Source organism: Chelonoidis abingdonii, chromosome 5 (assembly GCF_003597395.2).
Source record: "Chelonoidis abingdonii isolate Lonesome George chromosome 5, CheloAbing_2.0, whole genome shotgun sequence".
Classification (NCBI taxonomy): Eukaryota; Metazoa; Chordata; order Testudines; family Testudinidae; genus Chelonoidis; species Chelonoidis abingdonii.
This window is the reverse complement of record NC_133773.1, coordinates 110,410,185-110,429,161: the sequence shown is the minus strand read 5'-3', so window position 1 is coordinate 110,429,161 and position 18,977 is coordinate 110,410,185. Positions and strand designations below refer to the sequence as shown.

At 35.5% G+C, this 18,977-nt stretch overlaps 1 protein-coding gene across 1 annotated transcript in view; it reads right to left on the bottom strand.

Moving 5' to 3' along the window:
- Positions 1-6,818: 6,818 nt before the first annotated feature.
- Positions 6,819-18,977, bottom strand: part of DHX15 (DEAH-box helicase 15) — a 60,520-nt gene continuing 48,361 nt past the window's right edge. The window contains exons 11-14 of the mRNA XM_032795539.2: positions 18,517-18,639; positions 13,884-14,074; positions 8,549-8,718; positions 6,819-7,385 (exon numbers count right to left, since the gene is read on the bottom strand). Coding sequence (XP_032651430.1) covers positions 7,268-7,385; positions 8,549-8,718; positions 13,884-14,074; positions 18,517-18,639 — 602 coding nt within the window. The 3' untranslated portion in view covers positions 6,819-7,267. The remainder of the gene's footprint in view (positions 7,386-8,548; positions 8,719-13,883; positions 14,075-18,516; positions 18,640-18,977) is intronic.

Sequence of the window (18,977 nt, the reverse complement as noted above, 5' to 3'; positions counted from 1 at the left end):
GTCATTGAATTAGGAACAGAAACTAAAGATTATTTTCATATTATTGCACAATCTAGTAACTCATTAAAAGAATATTTTTGATGTCCTCTTTGACAGCTACTATCATCCACATTTTTTGTAAATTCCACTGCTTTTAACCTTCTGCCCCTATACAAACTGTAGGCCTTTTAGGAAAGGTACATAGTAAATTAAACTTTTTAAAAGAACGATACTGTTTCCTTCCATAATAAAAAGCTTATAAATTACCTGTTATTCAACATGCAAGATGAAATAACCTCAATATAATTCTAAGGTCTAAAGAGTCAAGTCTCTAAACTTTAGTTTGCAGTGCTGTGAAGTGGCACATGAATTTGGATGCAGAAAACTGGCGTTGTAGAGTTGAAAAATGAGACATTTTAGAAGAGAAAACCCATCGCTAATATAAGCAGAAGTGGTTTTACTATATGGCTGAAAACTTGAATTGACAAAGCATTCAGGTCTACCTGCAACCCTCCGCTGCATGAAGCCCAGTAAGTGCTTGATGGTTTAAGTGTTTATTGTTTATGCTACTGGAAGCAATGAGGCTAGGAGCACTAATGCAATAAGCCTACAAAACAGACACTGAATTCAAATGGAAGGCAAGGGTATGTCTTACATAAAAGAATAAAATCCAGCCAAAAAATAAGAAACCATTGCAGCCACAAGAAATATTTATTATCAGCATTCATTTGTGAGGATTTTTTTTCTATACAATGGTAGTTACTGAATAGCTGCCATTTGCCAAGTGGGATATGTTTACAGAATCACTTAAAACCATATGTATACATGTGAAATTTGTAGTGCCCCTCCAACATTCGGTGTACCTAAGAAGCTCTACAGTATCTTAATTGAGACTACAAAATTAAACCTCCTCAGAATTGTCAGAACAAAACTATTTACAGACCACTGCAGTTGTGAAAACGTTATTCACTGGCTGTCAGCATTTTTCTTTTAACCTCTTGATAGTGGGGGCTGGTCTACACTACGGGGGAAATCAATCTGAGATACGCAACTTCAGCTACGTGAATAATGTAGCTGAAGTCGAAGTATCTAAGATCAAATTACTCACCGTCCTCATGGCGCGGGATCGATGTCCGCGGCTCCTCCTGTCAATTCCGCAACTCCGTTCCGGTTGGTGGAGTTCCGGAATCAATATAAGCGCGTTCGGGGATCGATATATCGCATCTAGATGAGACACGATATATCGATCCCCGAGCAATCGATTGCTACCCGCCGATACGGCGGGTAGTGAAGACGTAGCCTGAAAGTCAGGATGTCCTCAATGATAACCACTTATCTCAAATGCTATATTGCATAATCACAACACTTTGTCTTTTGCAAGTATTTTACATGGAAGAGGGATAAGGAAGAAAAAACTTTTGTACTGCTTTAAAGCTACCAATTTCAACCTCAAAAGTACTTAAATTTTGTATCGCTTGAGACATTTTAAAATTTGAGTGGACAATTGCAAGAAAGAATACTGAAATGAACTAGTAATAGTAGAGACGAACTACAGATGACTACATAAATCTTTTCTCTCTCTAATTTCTATACTCTTATGATATACTATACTCCTTGTAAAGTAGATTTAAAAGGCCTACAAAAGCCTTAAAAGCTGTGGTATAAGATTAAGACTAAAAAAGGCTTAAAAGCATTGTCTTTCACTGCTCAAACAGTAGGATAGAAAATTAAAGTATTTACTCATCACACAAACAAGATTTTTAAATGGCCAACTGCATTTATGTGGGTTCTCATTATCTGGTAATTCTATGATGTCATGACACATGACTGGTTTTCTATTTTAATAACTGAAAAAAGAAAAATTGTAGCAATCTGTGACTGTAAATTAGTCATGAATTTGTATCTAACAGAAGATAAACATTACCGTTAGTAGTGACTGCCACCTAAGTTTTTCTGTGACTTTTAAAAAATCTTTTTGAAATTTTACACTCCAATAGAAGACAAATTCAGTTTACACTATTCAGTTATACAGTACTTCTGAATATTTTTCTTCAGTGCATATACAACATTAAGTACAAGTTTCAAACTTATGCTGTGTTAGTTTCAAATTAGACTTGATCCAAAAAGTGAGGAAAAGCACACAGAAATTGATCCTATACTAATTAGATGTGGTATTTATTATTGATCATTTTCACATCTACAGCAAACAACTGCCCCATGCCAAAAGAATTTGAACGTAAAATTTATTCAGCATCATGCTACCAGAAACACATTCAGGTGCAAAATTTCTGCAGATCATTGTTCTTTGTATGTGCAGACAAATTTAATAAGTAAAAACTCAGACTTTTACATTCAGGTTTACAAGTGCCAACTGTTTTAATTTATTCTTTTACACTGAAAAATTAACAAATGCTATAAAGGTACAGAGAAATCGGAAAAGCAAGTATGACTAGTCACTTCTGTATGATAAATCACTAACATTAGCATGTATCTCTCTAAATGCAGTTTTATGCATCCAATCACAAGTTAGTTTTGTCATCCACACAAAGTTAAACACACTTATTACAGATCCACATTAGCCCTAGCTGCTTTGAGGAATTAAGTAGAAGCACTATTATAAAGTGAGGGGCTCGCCTTCTCATCCAAAAAATGTATTCCTTTGATTTATTCTCTATTACTATTTCCTTATCTAATCCATATTATAAAACAAAAATCTTACAATCCAAAGCAGACAAAGCAACTCAACTCCTCTTCCACAACCAACCACTCTACAAGTCAATAGAGCACTTCTTTCCCTTCGATTGTTCCAAGAGAACTGATTAAATTTCATATTAAGAGCTCAGTTGCTGTAATTTTTCAAAAGCTAAACCAACTAATCCTAAACGATACAACTCTTCTGTATTCTGAGTATTCTAAAAACACACTAGCTGCAGTTTAAAACATATCCACCAATTTACAAGAAATGATGGAAGGGTGAGAACACAGCAGAAGGAAAACAACCCGACAACAAGCAGCTGAGTCTGGCCAGGTGCAAACTAGTGCTCAGTAGCATTACCTTATTCAGAAACTCTTGTTCCATGCACAAGCAGAAATCTGCAGAGCATTTCATTTCCTCAGAAGTGATATTTTCAGCTCATCAAGCAGCAGAATCGACTGACTGAAAAAGGAGATCTGTCTAGCCTCCTAAGAAGAATAGTGGTGTTATTTAATATGAATACAATGTTATATGGCATAAAAACCTCTGAATTATTTTAGACAGTTATGGCCTCTGGCCTTCTTAATTTTAAGAAGTTACTCATTTTCCACTGTTTGGCCATATATTAATACCTGATTTAATATTTTCTTTCAGTTTGCTGCCTTCTCTGTGAGAAATAACTACAAGCAAAGTTATAGCGAACAAGAGGGGAATGCTATTTTAATAACATTCCCTGAGTGGCAGACAATGAGCCTTGTATGCTCATAGTTAAAATATAAGTACACCTCTACCCCGATATAATGCTGTCCTTGGGAGCGAAAAAAATCCTACTGTATTATAGGTGAAACTGTGTTATATCGAACTTGCTTTGATCTGCTGGAGTGCACAGCCGCCCCCCGCCCCCCCGAGCACTGCTTTACCACATTATATCCAAATTCGTGTTATATCGGGTCGCATTATATCAGGGTAGAAGTGTACTACCAAACAAACATGATTCCCTAGTGCTGTCACTGACTTGCTGTGGGACCCAAGGAAGTCTCTTTTCCTTATTACCCCTCAGGTTTTCTACTAGCAAAATGAGAACGGTGAAGATTTTGAAATATATATAAAAAAGCACTAAGCATAATTACGTCTTTATCTTAGTTGTGTTCTTAAAGTACTTCATTCAAAAAAAGACTGGTTCATTATTGCTGTTGCAGTGGCCTGTCAGAAATTGAAAACTCTCTTTCCCTAACCATTACATCCAGTAAATATGTCTCTTTCACTCCTTTCCAATTCTCTCTTATGGAGCCAAGGACTAGTTTACTTCCTGTATTAGGATGAGTGCTAATAGCATGTGTTTGTTAACTTGCTCTCCCTTTTATTGTATGGTTCTTACACAACAAATATGCTTCTGTATTTTAAATATGTATGAATTATGCAATAATTTAAGAATTGTGCATAGTGGTTTCAACAGTTTCATGTCAGAATGCTGAAATAAGGAGTTTAGGTGAAAAAGGTAGCCTCAGTGCTACTCTTATTTATACCGAAGATAAATATTGTGCAATTGTAGAAGTAACACTTAGTACACTATAACTGTACTAAAATGGTTTATTAGCATAGTTGGTATCTGTCACCCATGTGAGCTTTTTTAAATGCAGAGAATAAATTAGCTGAACATAAAATTCAGCATTAATGAATGTTTCTGTTGACAGTGCACACATACCTGTAAAACCTTTGATAAAAAGTTGGCTTGGAATTGAAAAATTCCATTTGAGTTTTTTAAAATGTTCTCAAGCTCAGTTCTAACCTAAAAAAGTGCATACGTGGCATTATGCATCAGGTGTGGCATTGATTTATATAACAAGACTGTTAAACTTCCAAGTTAGAAAATGCACTTTTTTTTTTAAACCAACTGCTAGCCCCGGACTGTCTTTCCATCTTGTACATCACTACTAATAGCAGTGGAGATACTACAGGCCAAATTATGTACTTGGTGACAGCTCAGTCTTCCAGGTAAGTCAATTACACCTCAAGAAGACAGGGTTGCACAGATGTCACTAATTTTCTTGAGGTGGTTTTCACAGGTGTCACTAACTTAACTGGAAGACTACAGAGCTGCACAGCTGTCACTGACTACATAATTTGGCCTGTATTTTCATCCCCAGTAGTCATGATGCATGTGACTGAAAGATTCCAGCTTGACTGTCATGGCCCAAGCTGAGTTTGTGAGGCTGGCAGTTAGAAAAAAAACAAGCCATATTCTCTCATAACTTGAATCCATAACCAGCTGCTCTCTCAATTCTCAAGCTGTTCCAGCCCTAAAGTTAGAGCAGCACCTAAGCTTCCATAGCTTATGTCAGCTGACAATGGGACCATATGCTAACTGAGAATTGGCAGAATACTGAGACACTGCCACATCAAGGGAGAGCCAGCTGGCATAGGAATTGCCTTTATATAGTAGCTAGCTGAGTGCTTCCCCACCCATGCTAGGGGAATTCTCAGCTGGCCAGTTAGAGCCAGACTCCAGCCATATACACTGAATTGTACATGGTAGTTGGAACAGTAGCAGAGAATGTGACCCCGGTATCGTTTTCCTTGCAAACTGATCAGTGAGCAAGTGTGATATGGAAATGAACAAGACTAAAAATCTACTATGCGATTCCATTTTAAGTTATTTTAGAGCAGAATTTATTTCGTGGAGGACAGAACTCCAGTTAGTGAATAAGTGGAGAAAATAAATTAAGCATTTTGTTTTACAATGTCTACATTTTAAGTACATATTTAATCTTAATCTTCTTCTAAAGCATTTCAATTTATCTTACATTTACTTTTTAAACAGTCTGCCTCTGCCCCCGATACAACCTGAATTTTCTATGCTCTTACCAGAAATCCTGATGGGGGCAGTAAAGTTCACTGAAGGGAATGGAACAGGAGTACTTGTGGCACCTTACAGATTAACATTTATTTGAGCATAAGCTTTCGTGGGCTACAACCCACTTCTTCAGATGGGAAGATTTCACAGAATACCTGGTACTTTATCATGCTACTTGTGCTGAATCCATACACAAGAATTATTTAACTTTTAGACAATGTTATAATAGCATCATTATCCATCACAATGCTAAGAGTTTTCATTAAGCAACAGTTAAGGGATATTATCCCGCCATCTCACAACCCCCCCATAACATTTTAGAAAAAAGGACTCAAGGTTTGTAATTGGAAAGAGGGAGGGAAACCTGATAACTTTATTCCATATATTTTTTAGCCACATGCTATGAAAACTTAAAGCATCCTAAATGTTAGTACTCAAGCTCCATTGTCCTTGGGTCAGGCAGTCTGAGTAGTATCTCCAGCAAGGGACACTAACTTAGTTCTCCACTCTCAGGGCCAGAAGGACTTAAAACTTTGTCCTAGGGTGCAGAAAAAACGAAAAGCATCTAGCATAATATTAATAACTATTATAAGCAATTCAGCTACAGCATTGAGACTGGGAAGAGTTGCTCCTACCTTCCTTTGCCAGAAGGACTGTTAATCTAATGTGTGTTTCAGAGTAGGGAAAATCTTAAATCAAACTGAACACTTCAATTACACTTGGGATCAACAAGTTCCAACTTTCCTCTTATGAAAAAGCTGTCAAGTCTTATTTCACTAATATCACTATAAAACTATTATGTCTGGAGTGTCTGTCAGTCATATAGCTCACTCATGCTACTGAATCCAACTTCATAAGAATTACTGCATTTTAACAATGTAGTATCATCCTTATCTGACCACCACCTAACAGGGTAACTTCTAGCTGTCCATAAAGACTAACAAGATGCATTCTCATTATTACAATTCTGACCAAGAAAGTCTGTAAGAACGTGTTCAGAGGAAGAGCTCTGTCAAAACTGCAACAGGTTACATGGAATTTCCATTTAAAACAAATCACTAAACCATTTAAAGAATTAGGCATGGGAATTCACGTTAGACACTATATAGTAATATCTCACTTATCACTATCCGTACTAAGTGTGACACACAGATAGTTGCAACACACTGAAAATCGTAGACTAAAGTGATGTCAACAAAATAAGCAGTTTAACTGAAGATTGGAGACTGAATGATTCTTCAAAATTTTTTATCAAAACCAATAAAAATACTGAAGTACTGTGGCACAAAATTAGTATAAATAGACTTTATTGAAGTCAGTACCTCTGTACTGAAGCTGAAGATTGTGTCTACATAAGCACAAGTTGTAACATTTCACAACTTCTAAAAGGAATGTCAACAATTACAACGATCATGCATACCATGGTCGATAATCACATTTTAGAAGCATTTTCAACCATTTCTAAAGAAATGCTTATAACATTGTTATATATAGAACTACTTTCAATAAACTGCAAAACATTGATCAGCTTTTCCAGTATGGGCTACAGTGTCAACACAAAAGGGAGGCATAAATGTTTAATTTATGAAATCAAAATGGAATATTTACGGTAAAGAAAAATATTTAAAAGCTTTCAAATAAAGGCCATTACTGAACCAAAGTGAAGAGCACAACTTGAACTCTGAGTTCAGTCATCTTTTAAAGTTGTCCTCTGAATAACTTCAGTTCAAAGCATAAATTCAGTACTGTGAGTATTCCTTGGACTGAAGTTTGGCAATGATGCGGTCCAACTGTCTCTTTGCTTCACACTGTGGGAAATTGCTCATGTCATAATATTGAGGGGCAATTTTCACCAACCTGCCAAAAAGAGAACAAAATTGTCACTAATATACAAGTTTCAACATTATACAGCCTGTAGCCATTTTGCCTAATTAGCAGCTATGTAAAATAATTAAACATTATTCATCTCTTTAGTACTCTTTAGAAATGTGCAGATCCGTCTTATGACTCCTAGGTCCAGCATTACAAAGGCAGTTTTGAATTTTCAAAAAGAAAAGTGGCTTTACATACAAAAATATCCAGAGTTTAAATGCTTATTTAAGCAGTACAAAAGTTGTGAAACATGTTCACACTAGTCTCAAGGCTGTGGCCATTTCAAAAGATCAAAATTTCCCAGTAATTCTTATTAAGAAGGAATAAGACACCCAATTTGAAGTGAGACGAGGTCGGTGAGGTAATATCTTTTATTGGACCAACTTCTGTTGGTGAGACACTCAAGTTTTTGAACCTTTAAATAGAAAAATTAAGTTCTGATTGACCCAAGTGCCAAACACTAATATTCAAATGATCCAAAAAAGCATTCTGAATTGAATCACAATATTGAAGTTGTAAACATTTTATGATATACTGCAACGTTTTTCATTACTTCATAACCAGATAACTCCAAAAAGTATTGTATTCTACAACTTCAGGTTCCAAGAACCATGAAGTCATATGTACAACACACAGAGAAACAAGTGACAACCTGTAACAAGATGCAACGTATGTAGCACTGCCTGCCTGACTGTGCAATCATGCATCTACCACCAGAAAGTTAGCTCCTTGAATCTACAGTTCTTGCACCAAGAGAAAAATCCTAGACACAATGACAATTGGAGTTTTGCCATTGACTTGAATGAGGCCAGGATTTCACCCCAAGTCTGTGATACAATGTTAAATCCTTCCTGCTCAATCTTCAAAACAAATCCCAGGACTCTTTATTACTAACAAATATAAACATCTAAAAAAGAAGCCAAAACCCTTGTTCATACATATAGCCTCCACTAATGTATGGGAACTATATGTATAGATTAAGGAAGCTCAAGTCACCTGTAAGTGCACAAATCCATCTATTCCATTAAAACATTTTATAGTAGACAGTTGTGAAAAAAAGAACTACCTTTAGGTAATTCTGAGAAAACACCATCAGATTAAAAAAAAAATTCTTAGAAAAGAGAAAACGTTCAAGTGGTTTTGCTCACCATTCTGGCTTGATATCTGTACATGTGCGGATGTAGTTCTTTGTTGTAAGGACAAATTCATTATAAAGTACCCATTCAGGTTTGTGATCAAGAACTGTGGAAGGATGTAACTGCACCACCTGGTTGTCTTTCACTGTTAAGTAATGCCCTGTTCGCTCCAAATGTGCCACCTAAATTAAAAATAAAACAAAAACAAATAAAAAAGCTTTTCATTACATTTAAGGAAATAAATCTCTTCTACTTTGCAAACTCTTGTTTGAAATTGTTTAAAACTATTCATCTGTTTATTGCCTGCACAAGTCTGTAGCAGACATCTTATTTTAGAAAAAGAAACAGGTATTTTCAAGGTATGTAAGCCTAATTTTCTAAACCTCACATGGACTTTGCATATTTGCCAGCCAAGAGTAACTATTTATATTGCCTGTCAAGATTTCTGGTGTATTTGGCAATTGCTAAGGTATACTTAAATATTCACAAGCAATTCAAGCAAGAAACAAAGTGATACAAAACTGGCTAGTAGTTCTCACTTCGAGAAGACGATTACTAGCACAAAAGTATACCAAATATAATTCTTTAAAATGAAAAAACTTTGGAAGAAGTTTAATAGCAATATCTTACAAAGCCAACGTCCAATAAGGACATATGACTCTAGCACTTTAGTTATTCTACTGCCTCTTGGACTGACAAAGGAACAGTAAGTTTGGCCTTAAATTCCCATTTGATACCAACTACAAAAGTACTTTGGATTATAATAACGGGCCTATAATAATATAGTTTCTACTAACGCTTTGGATCTGAAATGCATAAGCCCAATAAAAGAGTTGGAGATCCAGTAAGACAGGAGGAAGAATGGTCTTGTGGTAATGGCATAAGACTCAGAGCTGAGAGATGCAGGTTTAGCAACACACTTTTCCTGTAACCTTGGTAAAGTCAATTAACCTCTCCATGTCCAAGTTTCCCTGTCTGTGAAGAGCTAATGCCTATATCACAGAGCTGTTGCAATACTTAATTTATTAGGATTTGGTAAAGTATTCAGAGATCTTTATAGCAGTAGTTTTATTTACAGAGTTAATCTAAAACTAATTCATCATCCCTTTAGTTAACTTTTTATTGAAGACATTTTGTACGGTCAACAATTGTCTGTTTTGTCACAAATATTAAAAGGGTGATAGAAAAATATAATGATAGGAAATATAGCAGAGTTGAAACAGTCCAGATTATGGAGTTACAGCTAGTTATATCTATTTTTTTTAAATCAGTTCATCTTGGGCCATCTTTCCTGAATTGTGAATCAAGTACAGGAAGTAAATTATTTCACTTATCTTCATTCTTTTGTTCTTACCAACCACATTTCTACAGTTGTTTTTCATTTTTGCTATCATAGTTATTAAATATTGGCTTATGTCACAGGTATCTGAAAGAAATAACCACCTGTGCTTATAGCACATCAGGATATTTCCCCAATGCCACAGTAAGAGAAATTCTTTTATATTTTTAAAGTTTTTGTGCTTTTGTCTTTTACACCTTTTGTGACACTATCTACAATGTCTGGGATATTATTTGCAATGGTGTGTTTTGAAATATCCCTTTTAAAATATTCTTTTAAAGAATTAGTAATTTTTACCTAACTTCTCATTCTCAACACAAAGAAAATTTGCAGAGTATACCATTACTTTATTTCAGGTTTGGATGACCACCCAATAATGATTCACTCTTGGATAATTCCCACTATTTTAATAAACTGTTTTAATCAATTTTGTTTCCTGGATTAGGAATGGAATATATTGGTTCAAAAATATTCCTGGGAGAACAACTGTTAACTGTTTTTATCATATATAGAAAAGGTAAGGGAAGAACAACTCATTTATTTAAATAATTTTCTGTAAATTTTCTTATTAATAACATGTACATTTAGTAGCCGAATCTCTTGACAATTTACATTTATACAAAAATCTCAACATCTGGTTTCCTCACGCTTAGTATCTTGGCTTCCATTTTCCTATCATTTAACTTATAGCCAGAAACAGTAATATACTATTATTTTGAGGAGTTCTGGATTGATTTTGACATATACAATAAAATATATGTATAAAAACAATTATATGATGATATGTTATCCATTTTTATGCCCAATATTGATTGCCAGTGGTTCCACTGAAGTGACAGTGGAAGTGGAGTGGGAAAACACAACAACTGGCACATACTACTTTTTAACAAAAGGTTTTGAGTTACAGCCACTAACTATAACTTGAGCATCAAGAGAGTCATAGTTTGAATGCACTATATATAAAATATAATAATAATGAGATCAGGGTATCAATGCGTTAAGCATTGTAAAGGCATATAAATTTACCAGCACAAAAACCTTTGCAGCAGCATCACTGAGATGCAGGTATCCTCCAAGTTTTGGGGCAGTGCAATTACACTTGCAATTACTTCCTTTGCTTGCACTTTTCCAATTTGGTTATTTTCCCATATTGTTTGTTTCCTTAACATTTTTGGAGGCTTATCCTACCTTTAATGCAGATTCGTAGTTCCCATAAAGTTATTCTGGCTCCATCCTTAAGATATCTAAAACCATGCAATTTCAGTTTTTACACTTTAAAAAAAAAAAAGTCTTTCTGCTCTAATAGAGTTGTTTAAGCATGAAAATTTAGTTCTTTGTGATCTGTTTTTATCAGACTGAATAAAACAGGATTATGACCAGGTAACAATGAAAAGGAAATAGAAAAATGACAGCATTGTTATTTGATACATAGAATTTAAGGCTAGACAAGCTCATTAGATCATCTAGTTTGACCTCCTATATATCAAAGGCCATTCATTTTTCTATTTTCTCCTTTCATTTTTATGCATTCCAATCTAAGTACTATAGACTAATGCAAAGCATACATAAATATGCAGTCTCATCTCTTAGGGCTTCTTGCATCTCAGCTATCTGTTAGACCTAGATGTGGAATGAAGGAGTACTTGTGTATGTGTGTCTGTCTAATCAGGCCCTTAATAAGGACCATCTCTTATGGCACACTTGCAAAGAATTTCACAAGCCAATACTTAACATTTGCAGTAGCATCTTTCACTTATGTTCAGAACTCTGATATCTAGTTATTTTGATATTTATGTAATATTTTCACACAGCTTTCCAACAATAGATTTGAAAGTAGAAATTAAAAGACGCAAGTGCAAAAGAAGTGCTGAAGTTTCTATATAGCTATTTGTGCCCTGAAGCCCAAGGAATTTAAATAGTTAAGGGCCTGAAATTTCTATGAGGAAACAAAGCTTAGACGGAGAAAAGTCTGTGCACTGCAGGTGTTTTAACAACTATGAACCACTGTTATAAAACCATTTTTTATCCAGCACTCAAATCTAATAGAATTTAACATTTTTCCCTCTTAAAAATGAGAAAAAATTAACAAAGTATGTTTACATAAAAAGTCAGAAAATTCTCAAGACTAAAATTAAATGTCATAATGTATTTTCCATTTATTTCTTAGTGAAAACTTTGCACTTCTCTAGTAACTTGTATCAGTGTACTTCCAAGCGGTATCAATAATCAGACCTCAATGCCTTTATGAGGTATGTTATTTTACAGATAGGAAAATTAATACAGCAAGCTTGTGGCAGATCTTTTGGCTATTCTTTTTGGTTTCAACCACTTAGACTTAACAAGTTTGGTTTTCTAAATTTCTGTCTCAATACATTACTGTTTATGAGAAATGTTTACTATAATTAAAATATACAGCCCATGGTTGAGATAACAATAGTATGAAAATCATGATTTTCATTTTTGGTTTGTATGTAATTTTAATGGTACTTTAAAGTAATCTTTTGTATTTTAATATAAAATTAAAAACACAAGATTATAATACTACTGTTAAACTGTTAAAGAGTTACCCACTAAAAGGTGAATTCAGACAAAACACAAAACATCGAAGTCACATGAGCGTCCCTCTCACCAAAATCCACAAAACCCAAGAACATGTTAGTAACTTTTTAAAAGAAAGAACCTGGCACAAAATAAGTCCATGTAAACTTTCACTAAAAGGCAGACTGACTTACTGAGTAGCCATTTAGCAATCCTCTCATAAGAATACAGCTCTCCCCCATTTTCTAATCAGCTAAAAAAAAAAAATTTAGAAACTAAACAGTGAATATGGCTTGATTTCCTTGCAAGTACCAACTATACATACTATACAAATTTTATGTCTTGTGGTGGAGTAATTCTTTCCTCACTATGCATCAGAGTGCACAAATATAGAAATGTGGACAACTAAAAACCAGAAAGAGGCCAGTGTTATAACTCTCCCAAGAGAACTAACTGTTGTGGGACATATCACCATTCTACAATCGGGGAAAAAAGTTTGAGAACAAGGTTGACAGTCTTGCAATATTTTTCTATCTCCTTCCCTGGGACTCTGATTGATTTATTAGAATACATGTCTGTGCTCCACCCATGGCTTATCATTGACAGAAGTGTCAAGGATGAAATGATCAGTCAACAGCTCTGCTTAAATACTTAGCTATTAGTATTTATAAATCAGTGGTTGACAACTGTTGGAGCAGATTAGATAATCAGAATAACCTCAATGTTTAGCACAATATCTTGTCCAACAATGAAGATCTAAATAGATCATTGGTCATGACAAGCGTAATGATTCCTACATATTTAAAAATTATGAGTCAATACTTTAATCAAAATGCTCAGAGCATTTGCTTTTAGAAGCAGTAGACCATTATCCAAATAGAAGCTTATTGCCACTGTAAAACTTAATTTTTATTTACATTTTCTAAAGCAAGCAGCTACCTGATCTTCCCCCTTTCATATTAGAAATCCAGTATGGCAGTTGTAATGCAGTTTCCCTCTCATGCTTCAAATATCAGAAAATTCTAGAAATACATTTTCTGTAGTTCTGTCAGACTAGACACTGTCTATCTTACATTTTAAAATCATTTTATTTGAAAGACAATTTTATTAGGACTGTGTTTTGCTTTGTTTCTTTTACAATATTTACCAGGCATTAATTGTCAGCTATTCAACAAGGTAACTAGTAAAGACTAAAGAAATAAGATTTTGAAAAAATTAGATTAGTTTCACTGCAATTTCTCTCCCAAGTATGTAGGTTTTCTTAAGATAACTGTCATTTGGCAGGGTGATTGCACACTCCTACTCAATAAATCTTCCACTAAATAGGTTTGAATAAATTATGGTTAAACATTTTTATAAGTAATATTCTTATAAGTTGTATAAACTGGTGATAGTTAATTAAGGTAAAGTTAAAATCTACACAGCAAAAACTGAGGAGTCTATAAATTTCATAAACAGATACACACATACCTGCATAAAATACCCAGTAACCAAAGCCTTTCTTATATTGATATAATAGTCTCTGCTTGTAAAGTCTGTACTTCTACGAGGCAAATTAAATCTATCCATGATTCGTGACAGCTGCTGGCGTACATTGTCTGCAGACATCAGGGACCTGTAGTTAATGAAGTTGTCATAACACCACTGAACCGACTCATGATCTGCAATATTAAAAAAAATTGTGAATCACCAAAACTGAATGTTTTATCCCATTAAAACAAATAAATAAAACACTGACCAACTGAATGGTCAATCAGATGAACCACAAACAAAATTCATATTTTATAAGTGCTAACGGTTCTTAGGCTCTTCAATGGATTTATACATTAGATAACTTGGCTAAATTGTCTTCTACTCAGGAAATGTGTGGCCAGGACCAAAAAGAATATACCTAGAATTTTTGTGTGTGCGGTAACACATATACACATTTGAACACTATTGTCTTGCTGAAATGCTATGTCAATGAATTTCTTTCTTCCTAAGATGAGAGGCACTATGCAACACAAGTGCAAACAACCTTGGCCCACATTGCTAGGAAAAATGAACAGGGTGCAAGTAGCATGTGGAAATCTTTACTAACTTTATATGGATAATGAACACGAGAGACTAGTACAACTATATTGCATTGATACATCAACTAAATCAAATGAATAAAAATAATAAAACCTCCTTAAATATTAAGCGCTTTTATAGAGCTTTTTCATCTTTAAAGAGCAGTAAAAGTATGCTTTAGCTACCTTAGAGGAGTGGTAGGTTAAGTGTTTTCTGCCTTTTGAAGGGAAAATGAAAGCAGACATAAGTGGCCAGGCACAGCCTATCACAGTAACATCTCCAGAATTCCATACTTCTAGTGCTCTAGATTATCCAGACTAGTTGCCTACCACGGGTACACTCACACTTTACTCCTTTTACTGTTCGGAAATGGTGGTTCTATCGAGACATTGTAACATTAGCTCATTTCAGAGAGTTTAAAGAAGAGTGATAACATTAAACACAGCATCAGTCCCCTTCAATAACAAAAATCAGAAACATTTAGACAATACCGGAACTACCTAAGAAATGTGTTTCATTCTTATATAGTTCTGCAATGCCAATTTATCTTCAAATGCACTTGAAATCATCTTTGTGGCTTTAAGTAATGCTGCTTTTGTCAGATTAGTAATCATAGATATGCAGAGCTGGAAAGGAGCTCAAAAGGACATCTAGTCCGGCCCCCTGCCAAAGGCAGGACCATGTATATCTAAGACCATCCCTGACAGATGTTTGTCTAATCTGTTCTTAAAAGCCTCCAATGACGGAAATTCCACAACGTCCCTTGGAAGCCTGTTCCAGTACTGAAACTATCCTTAAATTAGAACCTTTTCCTAACACTTGACTGACATCTCCCTTGCTGCAGATTACTTCTTATCCTACCTTCAGTGGCCAGGGACGTCCTCTTTATACACAGCCCTTAACATATTTGAAGACTTGTCTTCTTTTCTCAAAACTCAACATGACCACGTTGTTGGGTTTTTTAAACCTTTCCTCATAGGTCATATTCTCTGAACGTATCATTTTTGTTGTTCTCATCTGGACTCACTCCAATTTGTCCACATCTTTTTTGATATGCGGTGACCACACAGCTGAGGCCTCACCAGTGCTAAGTAGAGCAGAACTACCTCTTTTGTCTTAATGTATTATTACTATATTATTTGTTAAAATAGGTCTTCCGTGTTCATGAATACTTTATATGTGCCGGGTGAAATTAGACTGTAGGATCACTTCATTCTTAAAGGACACTGGCCTAAACATTTAGAAAAGTGATCCTACACTTAAGTATAAACAAACAAGTGAAACATACAAAGTTGTGCAAGATTTAAGGTACTTGTTTTCTGAGTAAGTTTTCTGCATTTTCAGACCAGCAAAAAAAGATAAATTTCTTATTGAGGAAGCTGTCAAGTTATTTTGTTGAAGCCAAGATGTTTTAACTATTAAAAATAGATTATACTTTCCTCTCAAAAGACATCTTTCAAACAAAGGATTAATGTAGAGGCTTTTTGGTAGAATGAACAGTACAAGCTAGCCCTAGAGTAATTTAAAGTTATTAAACCAAACACTGGAGAGAAAATCTCAACTGCATGCCATTTAATCTTCATCCCCTTCACTGAACTTAACAGGAGTTTTATAATGTCCTGTACAAAAGAATATCCACTTGCAGTCTCCAGCCTCCCACCTCAAAATAAGGTACCATAGGAACACAGTGAAATTAAGCAATAATTGGTTCCCCAGATATTTCCACATGCAGAGAGTGGCATTTTACTCAAACTGAACATACCACCACAGCCCCTTGTTGTAAATGTACTGTCTAGTCAGTTTTCCTTTAATCATTACTGAACGTATGCTTCACCAGAGTACTTGTACTTTTAAAGGGACAGCAGTTTAGGAGGAAAAACTGTATCCATAACAGCACATGAGACTCTTTTGGGGGCAAAAACAGGCGTACTAACACTAAGGTATTTGCCATAACCACTGGATCCCAAATAAGATAGACTTAGGATCCAACACACCACCACCAATAAATATTATTTTGATGCTAAGTGAGGACTGAAAGCTGGTATCACTTTTGGCAGAGTATTCTAAATCTAATTTTCATAAGCTGCATTGTTTTCACCCTCCAAGTCAAGCACTTCTTTCACTTGCAGGCTTCCAAAAAATGTTCAAATTAAGTGTCCATAAAAAGTACATAGAGAATCCTGGAGCCTCAAGTCCTCAATATAAAGAGCAGACAGCATAAAGGTGGCAGCAGTACAAGGTTCTCCAAAACAGATAGTGAATTTTCACAGAAGCCTCTTAATTAGTGCTCAAAGTGAAGATCTGAAGATATCTGTAGGCTCCTCAACAAAAAAGATGGACAATCTCTCTTGCTACTGGAGCATCACATGTGGTTACAGTCAAAAAGCAACCAGGTAATAATGGCATTTTTATTCCACATACAAGTGTAACTTTAAAAACTTACAGCTTTTACTCCTGTTAGTGCCGCAATGGAAGAGTAAACTAGATTCAATTTTGTGTCATACACCAAGGCTGCCAGCCAAGTCTTGAGTTCAACATTTTTTTCTTTTTCTTTTTTTTTTTTTCCTTTTACTGATTATGTAAAAATACAGCTGGATTGTTAAACTCCAGGTTAAGCTTACTTGGCAACTGGTGTGATTTTTTGACTTATAAACAAAGCAAATTTGACATGGAAATTGTTGATGGAAAATACTGAAACCCAGGATCCGACTTTTATAGTTATTTTTCAAAAAGACAGATAGGTGAAGATAAGCAGTTCTCTCTGTCATTTTGATCTTGCTCAAACTGCCAAAATATTTTTGAACAAAATGAGTGATGGTTTTGGAGGAGAGGATACTGTGTTTGTATATATACATACAAACCATATATGTACAAAGTGATATCCATGTAATAAACTACAGAGCCATGTGATAAACTTACCATTCACTACTGACATGTCACCTATGCTTTTCCAACTATCAATCTCCTTGAGATTTATTCCAATATCCCAGCCCCCTAACCAGTCTTTTTTCCAAATCAACCTGGTTCCTGAAATGCTCCTCTCCTTCCCATGAAATCTGAAATATCCTCTCCTCAAAACTCCCCAGAGACATTACACTCTGCCCAAGGCAAGCAAAATTCAGGTTTTCTATGCCTAACATACCTCTACCCCAATATAACACGACTCAATATAACACCAATTTGGATATAAGGCGGTAAAGCAGTCCTCGGGGGGGGGGGGGGGGGGGGGGGGGGGGGGGGGGGGGGCAGGGCTGCACACTCCGGTGGATCAAAGCAAGTTTGATATAACACGGTTTCACCAATATCGCGGTAAGATTTTTTGGCTCCCGAGGACAGCATTATATCGAGGTAGAGGTGTATTTCATATGCCTGGGAAAGGTAGATTCCTTGCTGTCCAAGGCTACCCAGCACTCACTTCAAGGCCTGGGCCAGACCAAAATAACCAACTTCAAAACAATTTTTTTTTTTTTTTGAGGGATAGAGATATGCTATTTCAAGTCTCTCTTAAAGGGATTTTATATGTATAGGTTTTATTCTCTCTCCCTCTCAGCAAGACAGGTGGACTTGTGATAACTATGGCATGTAATTTTACAGGTAAAGAAATATCAGAAACAACCCCAACATTTTATAAAACTCTAAAATCTTCTTAAAATAGCTTCTTAGACTATCTGCATCTGCCACCTGAAAAATTCAGTGCCTAAGCCAATTCAGAAAGGTACAGAGGCAACCAAGGGAGCAGATCTAGCAGAAGCAGGAGGGGAACTAGTAGTCAGAACATACAACTGGGCAGCAGACATGAGTTCAGGTCTTAAAAAGTCAGTCTTCCAGATAAATGAGATTATTTCCTGGTTCAAAGGTAAGACAGTATTGTTAAAAATATGCCAATTTTTCCTTGTCTGATAACATTTAAAAATTTATTTAAAAATACTGCGTTATATAACAAACTGTTACTTTGAAATAGGATCACTTAATTCACACTTGACACCAGGCATAGAGGATGGTAATATTAAGAGTTAACGCATATTATATAAATGCTTAGGTTTACACTTACTTTGTTTGAAAGCATGGTAGACATTCAGCAAGGTCAAATGATCTCCATCTATGTGGGCAAACCTCATCTTGGCTTCATCTGCTGCTTTCTTGGCTTCCGTGGGGCGAACAAAACACTGTGGGACTAAACAAGGTTGGTATGGGCCCAACACAAACGCCCATATCGATGAGTCACGCATTCACAGATAGAGGAACAAGGCCTAGCTAGGTCAGTTCACAGAGCATAGGGCAGGGCAGGATGGCCTCCAACTGCATCTTGGACTGTTTACTACCTTGATTTGGTACATCAACACCTAACCACATCTGTAAGACAAGAGGGTTTCAAAGCTACAGAGTACCTGATTATTTTGACTAGAACTATATATAGGCATCAAAATCTCTATTCTGAAGGCCATCAAGATTGCCTAAATATACTAGAAGGCTCAACAGATCTTAGCTCAAGACCCAGTGCTGATAGCTGTA